The 13,756-nt window shown below is 37.6% G+C and overlaps 1 protein-coding gene across 2 annotated transcripts in view; it reads right to left on the reverse strand.

The window, feature by feature from the left end:
- The window catches only part of LOC110445533 (calcium/calmodulin-dependent 3',5'-cyclic nucleotide phosphodiesterase 1-like), a 96,900-nt gene that overhangs the window by 46,259 nt on the left and 36,885 nt on the right, over nucleotides 1–13,756 (reverse strand). For both annotated transcript variants that reach the window (XM_021490208.1, XM_021490200.1), the window contains exons 2-3: nucleotides 5,596–5,778; nucleotides 3,292–3,358 (exon numbers count right to left, since the gene is read on the reverse strand). In XM_021490208.1, the coding sequence (XP_021345883.1) occupies nucleotides 3,292–3,358; nucleotides 5,596–5,681 (153 nt within the window). In that variant the 5' untranslated portion in view covers nucleotides 5,682–5,778. The remainder of the gene's footprint in view (nucleotides 1–3,291; nucleotides 3,359–5,595; nucleotides 5,779–13,756) is intronic.

Raw genomic sequence — 13,756 nt, forward strand, 5'->3', positions numbered from 1 at the left:
CTTCTGGACATCACCCTGAAGATTTATCAGCACCTGCTACTGGACATCACCCTGAAGATTTATCAGCACCTCCTACTGGACCCCACCCTTTTGATTAATCAGCACCTTCTACTGGACCTCATCCTTTTGATTTATCAGTACCTCCTACTAAACCTCACCCTTTTGATTTATCATTCCCTCCTACTAGACCTCACCCTTTTGATTTATCAGTACCTCCTACTGGACACCACCCTGAAGATTTATCATTATCTTCTACTGGACCCCACCCTAGAGATTTATCAACACATCTTCCTGGACCCTGCCCTGAAGATTTATCAGTACCTCCTACTGGACCTCACCCTAAAGATTTATCACAACCTCCTACTGGACCTCACCTTTTTGATTTATCAGTCCCTCCTACTAGACCTCACCCTTTTGATTTATCAGTACATCCTACTGGACACCCCCCTGAAGATTTATCATTATCTTCTACTGGACCCCACCCTAGAGATTTATCAACACATCCTCCTGGACCCTGCCCTGAAGATTTATCAGTACTTCCTACTGGATGTCACCCTGAAGATTTTTCAGTACCGCCTACTGGACCTCGCCCTGAAGATTTATCAGTACCTCCTACTGGACCCGACCCTTTTGATTTATCAGCACCTCCTACTGGACCCCAACCTGAAGATTTAACAGCACCTCCTACTGGACCCCACTCTGAAGATTTATCATTATCTTCTACTGGACCCCATCCTAGAGATTTATCAACACATCCTCCTGGACCATGCCCTGAAGATTTATCAGTACCTCCTATTGGACCCCACCCTGAAGATTTATCAGTACCTCCTACTGGTACCCCACCCTAGAGATTTATCAACACATCCTCCTGGACCCTGCCCTTAAGATTTATCACTACCTCCTACTGGACCTCACCTTTTTGATTTATCAGTACCTCCTACTGGACAACAACCTGAAGATTTATCGTTATCTTCTACTGGACCCCACCTTTTTGATTTATCAGTACCTAATACTGGACCCCAAACCTTTTGATTTATCAGCACATCCTACTGGACCCCAACCTGAAGATTTATCAGCACATCCTACTGGACCTCATCCTGAAGATTTATCAGCACATCCTACTGGACCCCATCCTGAGGATTTATCAGCACCTCCTACTGGACCCCATCCTGAGGATTCATCAGCACCTCCTACTGGACCTCACCCTTTTGATTCATCAGCACCTCCTACTGGACCTCACCCTTTTGATTTATCAGCACCTCCTACTGGACCCCACCCTGACGATTTATCAGCACCTCCTACTGGACCCCACCCTGAAGATTTATCAGTACCTCCTACTGGACCTCACCCTTTTGATTAATCACTACCTCCTACTGGACCACACCTTTTTGATTTATAAGTACCTCCTACTGGACGTCACCCTGAAGATTTTTCAGTACCGCCTACTGGACCTCACCCTGAAGATTTATCAGTACCTCCTAATGGACCCAACCCAGAAGATTTATCAGAACCTCCTACTGGACCTCACCCTGAAGATGTATCAGTACCTCCTACTGAGCCCCACCCTGAAAATTTATCAGTACCTCCTACTGGACCTCACCCTAAAGATTTATCACTACCTCCTTCTGGACCTCACCTTTTTGATTCATCAGTCCCTCCTACTAGCTCACCCTTTTGATTAATCACTACCTCCTACTGGACAACAACCTGAAGATTTAACAGCACCTCCTACTGGACCCCATCCTGAGGATTTATCAGCACCTCCTAATGGACCCAACCCAGAACAGTGAGCAGAACCCCCTACGGGACCCCACCCCGAAGATGTATCAGTACCTCCTGGACTTTACCTTGACAATTAATCAGTACCTCCTACTGAGCCCAACCCTGAAAATTTATCCGTCCCTCCTACTGGACACCTCCCTGAAGTTTTATCATTATCTTCTACTGGGCCCCGCCCAAGAGATTTATCAACACATCCTCCTGGACCCTGCCCTGAAGATTTATCAGTACCCCCTACTGGACCTCACCCTAAAGATTTATCACTACCTGCTACTGAACCTCACCTTTTTGATTTATCAGTCCCTCCTACTAGACACCAACCTGAAGATTTATCATTATCTTCTACTGGACCCCGTCCTAGAGATTTATCAACACATCCTCCTGGACCCTGCCCTGAAGATTTATCAGTCCCTCCTACTAGACCTCACCCTTTTGATTTATCAGTACCTCCTACTGGACACCACCCTGAAGATTTATCATTATCTTCTACTGGACCCCGTCCTAGAGATTTATCAACACATCCTTCTGGACCCTGCCCTGAAGATTTATCAGTACCTCCTACTGGTACCCCACCCTAGAGATTTATCAACACATCCTCCTGGACCCTGCCCTAAAGATTTATCACTACCTCCTACTGGACCTTACCTTTTTGATTTATCAGTACCTCCTTCTGGACACCACCCTGAAGATTTATCGTTATCTTCTACTGGACCCCACCTTTTTGATTTATCAGTACCTAATACTGGACCCCAAACCTTTTGATTTATCAGCACCTCCTACTGGACCCCAAACCTTTTGATTTATCAGCACCTCCTACTGGACCCCATCCTGAGGATTTAACAGTACCTCCTACTGGACCCCATTCTGAGGATTCATCAGCACCTCCTACTGGACCTCACCCTTTTGATTTATAAGTACCTCCTACTGGACCCCACCCTGACAATTTATAATTACCTCCTACTAGACCTCACCCTTTTGATTTATCAGTACCTCCCAGACCCCAACCCTTTGCCCTCAAGAGGTTATATTTTTCGTTTTATCAAAATGAAATTAAAATCTTCCAACCAGTTCTTAATTAGGCACCATTTCTTTCATCATTGATACTCCAGGGGTTATGCTCTCTGTGGCTCTCTTCACCCCTGCACTTCTTTTTGGATGAGACTAGAAGACTAGTTTTATTACACCTCATTTGATTTGCATCAGAAGAATCTCACAGTCGTGTAATGTAACAACGACTGCATGACTTTGAAGTTGGGTGTTGCTCTTCTGTAATCTTTAAAGTACACGTGCCTTCAATTTTGCGATGACATATTCGAGGAGTGCAGAGAGTGAGAGTGAACTTAATCCCTGGAGTATGCGGATGATTTTCACTTTGCATATATGTAAATATACAGGTTCGTGTACATTTAGGTATGCATCATGAAATGGTACTCAAAAGTAATCCTTATTTCCTAACCTAGTCAAATATACTTTGTATTTTTGTATTAGTCCTGCCCAGTGTTTGATACTAACCTTTAACAGCTGTAGGACATGTGGGGGGACATGGAGACCAGCTGAACTGGACAGGCGACGATAAATCCTGTAAAACACAACTGAATCTAAAGAAAAACTCCATTCTTAATCATTTCTATAAAAACATACAATGTCTATATCGAAAAAAAGCATTTTTTTCCTTCAGTTAAAAATAGTGAAAAAAGCCAAGTTTATAATACAGAACATATCAAACCATTAAACAAGGAAACAAGATAAAGGTTTCATTGCTCGATATGTATCACAACTTTATAGGAAAGCGAACAGGGAATAAGATCAGCTAGCTGTATATAAGACAGCATGTAGACAACATTAAACAACATCAACCTATAGTCATTAATCAACTTGAGCAATCTCAGACAATATTAAGGAAGGGTCAGAACTCTGTAGAGAAATATATATTCTATTTATACATAATGACTGCACAGTAGTTCTATCATCTCATCATTTCTTTAAGAAATTGTGGTGATCAGCCATAAATTGCAACAGGACACTTTTCTTGAAGATTATTTAAGCGAGCATTAAAGCTCCCTTAGGACATTAGTGTCAGAATCGGCTCGTTTTTTGTCCTAAACTGTTATTTGTCATGCAAATCACCCTCTCCAGATAACAAAGTTGTTTTCCAAGCCTGTCAGAATTTGCCTCCCACTACCATCTTTGTGAACTGTGTAACACTGTATCACATAAATGTGTCTCGTTTGTTTGACATAAACCAAGCCTGAATGGCTGGCAAAGGGCACTAAGCAACCAGTATTGGGACAGAAACAGATCCAAACTGATGTCGGGTGCTTGCATGTGGCACCAATCCAAATATGGTAATGCTGTCATCATAGTAAAATCCCTAACAGTTTATTATGATGATTATTCCATCAGAGGTTTTGGTCCAGATGAAAGATAGGATTCTCATACCCAGGAGTGTAGGATAGGGGAATTCTACTAAAGGGCTTTCAAGTTGGGTAAAACCCGGCCAGGCTATTTGTACTAATTTGAAAATCTTGAGATTGGAGTTTCCCTACCCTACACCCCTGGGCATGAAAGGGGATTTTTCTCTCATTCCAATCACCAGAATTAGCTCAGAAACCACAAATACGTGTCACAATTTATTTGCATCAACTTATCGTAAAGTTCCTGATTTTGTGACATCACATGGTCATTCTCCCATTGTGATGTCACACATGTGAAATTGTGTGTGAGATAGAGATTTCTTGCTCTGGACAGTTCTGTCAGATACCCACAGGTATAATGCCCGGTCACACATTCACGGATCATCTCGCCAGATCCACTACAGATGGAACTCACGGATAACCCCGGAATAGTCTATATCCGTGGTCTGCTGCGGATACACCACAGTTTGACTACGGGTAGGGGCTATTTGAAAACGGGGAGTGATACGGATTGCTACAGTTTAGTACAGAATAAAACGTGTCCCAGCATATATGCACTGCGAATTAACAAAGGTTTGCTACTATTTCAGTACGGGTTAGCTCAAACTAAAATGGTCTGGCACTACGAACTCGCACGGAGCACCACAGACCTGCCACAGTAAGCAATCCATATACAAACTCTCGCGCTCTCGTGTTCATTTCGCAACTTAATTTTAATTTTGTACATTAAGCACTAGTACGTAGTTTACTGTAGCTAACCGTACCGATACTTGGCGACTCGAGGCCAGTGATGTACTACGAATAAATACGGATAATTACGATTGACCAAGGATACAATATGGACAGCTACGGACCACTATACAGATTGCCACGAATGATGCCGGATCGTAACCATGGCTAATCCAGCGTTAGAGAAAAGCTATGGTTGTTATCATGACCTCATTACTATAAGATTTTAGTGTCCACCATGACACCAACTTGTTTACCATGTCTTTAATCCTGTTTTTATTATTATGTGGCTAACTTTGCTGTGTTTGACTAGTAACATTGTTACCATTGTAGTGCAGGAAACACATTAGCCATCCCTGATGTTTTGTTTTTTTGTTTGACAATGGTAATGACCCATAATTCTATCTTAAATTGAACGACATTAATAGAATAGGCAATAATTTACCTAATCTTGAGCTTATGTTCTCAATTAATGAAATTGTCAATAAAAGTAATGTTTACTACAACTATTCTCTGGTTCTTTAAAATAATTTACGGAAGCACTATTGGAACTTTGCACAACAAGAAACATTTTCAAGATTTTGATAAAATAATATTAATATATGGCAGACAAATCAATTTAAGAAATAGTCCATTTGAATTGTCATTCTCTCTTTGAAAGCTTGTAACATACCTATCAACCATAATTCCAGCTCGAATTGCATGTGCCACGCTGCGGAACTTGGGTTTGTCTTCACCACGCCGTTTGATGTTGCTCATGGAGCGTGTAAATGTGAGTGCTAACCAATCCCGGACCTCACTGGGAACAGCATCAGGCTCAACTTCACTAAGCTCATCATCATCATCACACAGACGCCTAAGAAGAAAAGCAAAAGAAAAGGTTTTTATTTTAAAAATTCAATCATGACTAATTTAGGGAATTTCAATTCTATGAAAATGATATAGTATTTCTCAACCATGATTCAGAATGATAGGATTTGCAAAATCCATATTGTCAAACAGAAAACAAGAGTACCGCGGGGCGGGACAATATACGCCCGTCGAATGCCATATAGTGTTATATACTTTCTTACATTGAAATAAGATCTACAGTTAGCTGACATGTAATAAACAAGAGGCCCAATGGGCCTGCATGGCTCACCTGGTATTAATCTCACACTTGTAATCTGAAAACTGGACAATCTACAGGCAGAATATCAGTGTTTGATTCATAAGAACCTTTTAAAAGATTTGAACATATCACGCCTGTGACCTTGAATGTCCAACAAGGACATTAGGTTTAAAGTGGGTCAAGGTCATTCAATTTGAGCAAACTTGGTAGCCCTTCCTCCCAGCATCCTACAGGCCCAATATCAGTACCCTGTGCCTTTTGGCTATTGAGAAGTAGTCGTTTGAAGATTTTGAGACATTTGACCCCCGTGACATTGAAAATTGGTCAAGGTCATTCATTTGAACAAACTTGGTAGTCCTTCATCCCAGCATGCTACAGGCCTAATATCAGTACCCTGTGCCTTTTGGTTATTGAGATGAAGTGGTTTGAAGATTTTACGACATTTGACCCATGTGACCTTGAAAGTTGTTCCAGGTCATTCATTTGAACAAACTTGGTAGTCCTTCATCCCAGCATGCTACAGGACTAATATCAGAACCCTGTGCCTTTCGGTTACTGTGAAGAAGATGTTGGAATATTTTAAGACATTTGACCCCTGTGACCTTGAAAGTTGTTCAAGGTCATTCATTTGGACAAACTTAGTAGCCCTTTATCCCAGCATGCTACAGGCCTAATATCAGTACCCTGTGCCTTTTGGTTATTGAGATGAAGTGGTTTGAAGATTTTACGACATTTGACCCATGTGACCTTGAAAGTTGTTCAAGGTCATTCATTTGAACAAACTTGGTAGTCCTTCATCCCAGCATGCTACAGGCCTAATATCAGAACCCTGTGCCTTTCGGTTACTGTGAAGAAGATGTTGGAATATTTTAAGACATTTGACCCCTGTGACCTTGAAAGTTGTTCAAGGTCATTCATTTGGACAAACTTAGTAGCCCTTTATCCCAGCATGCTACAGGCCTAATATCAGAACCCTGTGCCTTTCGGTTATTGTGAAGAATATGTTGGAATATTTTAAGACATTTGACCCCTGTAACCTTAAACGTTGGTCAAGGTCATTCATTTGAACAAACTTGTAGCCCTTCATCCCAGCATACTACAGGCCAAATATCAGTACCCTAGAGCTTTTGTTTATTGAGAAGAAGTCATTTGAAGATTTTAAGACATCTGACCCCAGTGACCTTGAAAGTGGCTCAAGGTCATTCTTTGAATAAACTTGGTAGCCTTCCTCCCAGCATGCTATAGGCCCAATATCAGTACCCTGGTCCTTATGACATTGAGAAGAAATCGTTTGAAGATTTTAAGACATTTGACCCCTGTGACCTTGAAAACTGGTCAAGGTCATTCATTTGAACAAACTTGGTAGCCCTTTATCCCAGCATAGTACAGGCCAAATATCAGTACCCTGGGGCTTTTGGTTATTGAGAAGAAGTCGTTTGAAGATTTTAACATATTTGACCCTTGTGACCTTGAAAGTGGGTCAGCTGAGCTAAAAATGGAGAAAATCTCCGAACAAAAAATCAAATATTGAAATGAACAAAGGGCAAACACTTTTGCAAAAATCATGGAATCAAAATTCTTTTAAGAGAGACACAACTTCATATCATGATGATTGTATACCAAGTTTCAAAGAGATCCGTTAAAAAAACTCAAATACTGAAATAACCAAAGGGCAATTACTTTTGCAAAACTTGTCCAATCAAAATTCTTTTGAAGGGAACACAACAACATATCATGATTATTTAGCCTACTAAGTTTCAAAGAGATCGGTCAAAAAATGTAGGAGGAGATTGACGGACAAACAAAAGTTTACGCCAGATGCACGGACAAACCCATACCATAATATATACCCACGTCAAAGACAGGCGTATAAAAACAACCACTTAAACTAGAAATATATCTATCTTTAGGATGTAACTAGTATTTAATCAGGTACACCCATGACTCAGGGATTAAGTCTTCATGGGTGGGGACAGATATCTGAGGCCCATCATGGTAGCATATGTGTATACATCTTTTCATAATCAGCAATTATATATATACCTGGTTATAGTGTGGGGGTCTAAACCAGCTTCAAGTCATAATATTTTTTCATCCCATCATTCAGCCCCTGGGGTAAGCACTACAATCCCTTCAATTTTCAGTCCCTACCATCCGAAGATGTTTTTTTACCAAATATTGCTGATATTTATCACATGCCTATGCAATCTTACGATAGTAATACATCATTTTGTCAGGTGTGTTTTCTGTCTGCTTGTATCACACATGTGCGATACAAGATCCTGTATCACCACAGTAGCCGGATCTTCTTTTTAGGGGAATTCCCTCTACTGACAAGAAAGACGTTAAAAATCTAGCCACTGGTATGTTTTCTCATAATTATCAAAAAAAATACATTAATTATATAAAGAATGTATTAAATAAAAATAAAAGAAATACATTATCATAAAAAAACACCAAGAGAATGTCATTTTTTTTTAATAAAGCACAAGTTTCTTATAAAAATAATCCTGGCATTGCGTCGACTTGTGTGCCGATGGAAAACGACAAAAGAGGAAAAACATAAAATGTGCATTTAGTCATATCAGAAAAAAATCCTAATTACTCGTTTGTGGCGCGGAGGGAATATATCACTCGTGCAAATCGCACTCATGATATATTCCTCCGCCACCACAAACTAATGCGATCCGAATACTCAGATCAACACATATGTTTGGTTTTACCTATTTATCTCATAATTACAGAGGAGAAGTTGCTTAAAGCACCAAATATTTCTTTTGCCCCATCCCTTTCGGGTCTGAGCCACACCATTTACACAATTTTGAATATCGACAACTTGTGAATGCTTCCAATCGAATAGGTAAGATACCAATCTATTAGTTCAAGAGAACAATGTTCTTTGAGCAACATGACCCAATCACATTTTTACCCCAATTCATTGCCACGACTCCTCCCCATTTGTACAATTTTGAATCCCCATCACCTGAGAATGTTTCCTACCAAATTTAAATGATATCCATCGTATACTTTCAGAGATAAAGTTGCTTAAAGCAATATAGTCAAATAAACGTTTTGGGCCCTAACAATCAGTCCCGTTGGGGGTCAGCCCTGTCTTTTCACAAATTCCGAGTCTGTGGAACAAGATATTTGAAATTTTAGCCATTTCCTCCATTTGGGCCCTGCCCCTCTGGCCCATTCCACAAGGGAAGATCCCATTATCCCATACTTTCTGATTACTATCTTATATTAATCATTTCAACCAATTTTGTATACCAAATGAGTAAACTATATTACTGGGTTATGATCAGTTACAATATATGATTAGGTTATACCAGGTATACTATTCAACTAGTATATAATCAGGTATACTATATAACTAGTTTATAATCAGGTATACTTAATAACTAGTTTATAATCAGGTATACTATATAACTAGTATATAATCAGGTATACTATATAACTAGTATATAATCAGGTATACTATATAACTAGTGTATAATTGGGTATACTAGGTTAATATCAGTTGCACTATATTACTAGGACATAAAGTTACACTTAATAACTAGGTTTTAAACAGTTCCACTTTATAACTAGGTTATAAACAGTTCCACTATAAAAATATATATAAAAAACAGTTACACTTTTTAACTTGGTTATACACAGTAACATGTATAACTAGGTTATCAACAGTTACACTCTAAAACTAGGTTATACACAGTTACACTTTATTACTCGGTTATACACAGTAACACTATACAACTAGGTTATATACAGTAAGACTATACAACTAGGTTATAAAAGTTACACTATATAACTAGGTTATAAACAGTTACACTATATAACTAGGTTATACACAGTTACACTATATAAGTTATAACTAGGTTATACACAGTTACACTATATGTTATAACTAGGTTATACACAGTTACACTATATAAGTTATAATTAGGTTATACACAGTTACACTATATAAGTTATAATTAGGTTATTCACAGTTATACTATATAATTTATAACTAGATTATAAACAGTTCCACTATATAACCAGGTTATAAACAGTTCCACTATATTACTAGGACATACACAGTTACACTTTATAACTAGGTTATAAACAGTTACACTATATAACTAGGTTATAAACAGTTACACTATATTACTAGAAAATAAACAGTTACACTTTATAACTAGGCTATAAACAGTTACACTATATAACTAGGTTATAAACAGTTACACTATATTACTAGGACATAAACAGTTACACTTTATAACTAGGACATAAACAGTTACACTATATAACTAGGACATAAACAGTTACACTATATAACTAGGCTATAAACAGTTACATTATATACCTAGGTTATAAACAGTTACACTATATAAGTTATAATTAGGTTATTCACAGTTATACTATATAATTTATAACTAGATTATAAACAGTTCCACTATATAACCAGGTTATAAACAGTTCCACTATATTACTAGGACATACACAGTCACACTTTATAACTAGGCTATAAACATTTACACTTTATAACTAGGCTATAAACATTTACACTTTATAACTAGGCTATAAACAGTTTCACTTTATAACTAGGCTATAAACAGTTTCACTTTATCACTAGCCTATAAACAGTTACACTTTATAACCAGGCTATAAACAGTTACTCTATATTACTAGGACATACACAGTCACACTTTATAACTAGGCTATAAAGAGTTACACTATATTACTAGGACATACACAGTCACACTTTATAACTAGGCTATAAACAGTTTCACTTTATAACTAGGCTATAAACAGTTTCACTTTATAACTAGGCTATAAACAGTTTCACTTTATCACTAGCCTATAAACAGTTACACTTTATAACCAGGCTATAAACAGTTACTCTATATTACTAGGACATACACAGTCACACTTTATAACTAGGCTATAAACAGTTTCACTTTATAACTAGGCTATAAACAGTTTCACTTTATAACTAGGCTATAAACAGTTACATTATATAACTAGGATATAAACATTTACACTATATTACTAGGACATAAACAGTTACAATATATAACTAGGACATACACAGTTTCACTTTATAACTAGACTATAAACAGTTACACTTTATAACTAGGCTATAAACAGTTTCACTTTATAACTAGACTATAAACAGTTACACTTTATAACTAGGCTATAAACAGTTACACTTTATAACTAGGCTATAAACAGTTACACCAAATTACTAGGTTATTAACAGTTACACTTTATTACTAAGACATACACAGTTACACTTTATAACTAGGCTATAAACAGTTACACCAAATTACTAGGTTATAAACAGTTACACTTTATTACTAGGACATACACAGTTACACTTTATAACTAGGCTATAAACAGTTACATTATATAACTAGGTTATAAACAGTTACACTATATTACTAGGACATACACAGTTACACTTTATAACTAGGCTATAAACAGTTACACTATATAACTTATATATAGGTTAGAATCAAGTAAAGTAAGTATCAAGGTTATTTGTCATGCTATAAAAGAGAAAAACTGAACTAACATTTCTACACACTTTAATTATCCATTGATTTTGAGAACATGAAAAGCGACATTGTTTAAAAGCAAGCACAGGCAGCATGCTTACGCCTGAACCTAATTAAATCTAGATTTATGTAAACTCTAGGGAAATGACATTCACAGTGATACACAACCAAACCATAAACTCTAGGGAACTGACATTCACAGTGATACACAACAAAACCATAAACTCTAGGGAAATGACATTCACAGTGATACACAACCAAACCATAAACTAGAGGATCTTGTTGCATCCCTCGTGATTAAAACTCAACACAGCATTCAATGTATTCTTTTTTTGGCATAATCAACCTAATGTTGCTCTCATGTTTCTTATATTTACAAAGTTTCAATAAAGAAAGTTGAAGGAAATCAGGATAGACTATTGTGTATACAACAACCCTTCCCTCACCTTCCAAAAAAACGTATTAATATTTTCATGACTTTGCTGATGTATTCTAAACTAACTTTAACTGTACAGTATATAATTTTTTAAATCAATCAATCTCTTTCTTCTTCACAATGTCAATATTTCCCTTTATAAACTATTGCAAACTTTTCCCCCTCCAAAGGGGGATAAGGTGACCTGGGGTTAGTAAAGTTCACAATTTTGATACAGCACCAGTAGGACCTTTCCTCCCATGGACAGGAATTGATTCTAGCATATCTGGGTAGTGGGGTCTGATATTTTTTTGCAATTTTGATCACCTNACACATAATAAAACCAGAGAGAGTTGAAGGTAAGTTCATATCTACCACTAATGTTACACATAATGAAACCAGAGAAAATCGAAGGTAAGTTCATATCTACCACTAATGTTACACATAATAAAACCAGAGAAAATCGAAGGTAAGTTCATATCTACCACTAATGTTACACATGTAGCGGGGGGATTCTTGTTGTATATAGTCTATGTGTTCTATGTGTCAGACAGGGGTCATGTAGTGTAGTTCTTGTACTACATGGAGGCCAGGGTGCACTGGTGTCACCCGACCTCTGTCTGTTGTGTTGTCCTGTCCACGTGTACCAGTCCAGTGCTAAGTGTTTTCAGTTTACCTGTCTGTGATTTCATGCTTTTCTGTCTGTGCCTGTGTCTGCGACAGCACTATGTTTTCATTGGTCGAGAGTTTTGTATTGTGAATGTTGCTATATAGTGGTGTGTTACTTTCGGTTTTAGCGCATAGTGAAGGATTGGTTTCCTGCTACGACTGCCATAGACTTCTGTAGTGGATAGTAGGTAGGGTAATGTTAGAATAGCGGATTTAAGATAGTTCATGTATAGATAGATAAGGTTGGGAATGTTGGGTGGATGTTAGCCTAGTAGCCTAGTACTATGTAGGGTTTGGGGGTCGTCTCGGCAACTTGTTAGGGGTTTTACGTGTTCTCATCTGTATTGTTCATGTTTCATTGCTTCATGTATCTCTGTTGATAAATATTGTTATTGTATCGCATCCCGGAGTTGAGTTATTACCTTCACCAGCAGAAACAAGCTACCCAATTCGAACCTGGGTTGTGAGGAAAAGGTAGCGAGCTGAGGGTAGTTCATAATAAACTGGGCCCGTCTCGCTCCTGTTACACCTTTAACCATGGTATTTTTTTTATTTTTTTTATTGAAATCAGTTTGTTGATTTTAGAAGTCCGAAATGTGACTTGTTTACAGACGAATGACACACATAATGAACAAAAAGTAAACATGAACACACAAGATAAGCTGAGACTTAGACATGTATGGAACATTTAACTGTAGACATGTACAGTATATTTAACTGTAGACATATACAGTATATTTAACTGTAGACATGTATGGTATATTTAACAGTAGATGTGTATGGTATATTTAACAGTAGATGTTTATGGTATATTTAACTCTGTAGACATGTACGGTATATTTAATAATGTAGACATGTATGGTATATTTAACAGTAGACATGTATGATATTGTTAACTGTTGACATGTACAATATATATATAACTTTAGACATATTTAACTGTAGACATGTACGGTATATTTAACTGTAGACATGTATGGTATATTTAACTCGGTATACATGTATGGTATATATAACTGTAGACATGTACAGTATATTTAACTGTAGACATGTACGGTATATTTAACTGTAGACATGTACGGTATATTTAACT

Source organism: Mizuhopecten yessoensis, unplaced genomic scaffold (genome assembly GCF_002113885.1).
Source record: "Mizuhopecten yessoensis strain PY_sf001 unplaced genomic scaffold, ASM211388v2 scaffold255, whole genome shotgun sequence".
NCBI lineage: Eukaryota > Metazoa > Mollusca > Bivalvia > Pectinida > Pectinidae > Mizuhopecten > Mizuhopecten yessoensis.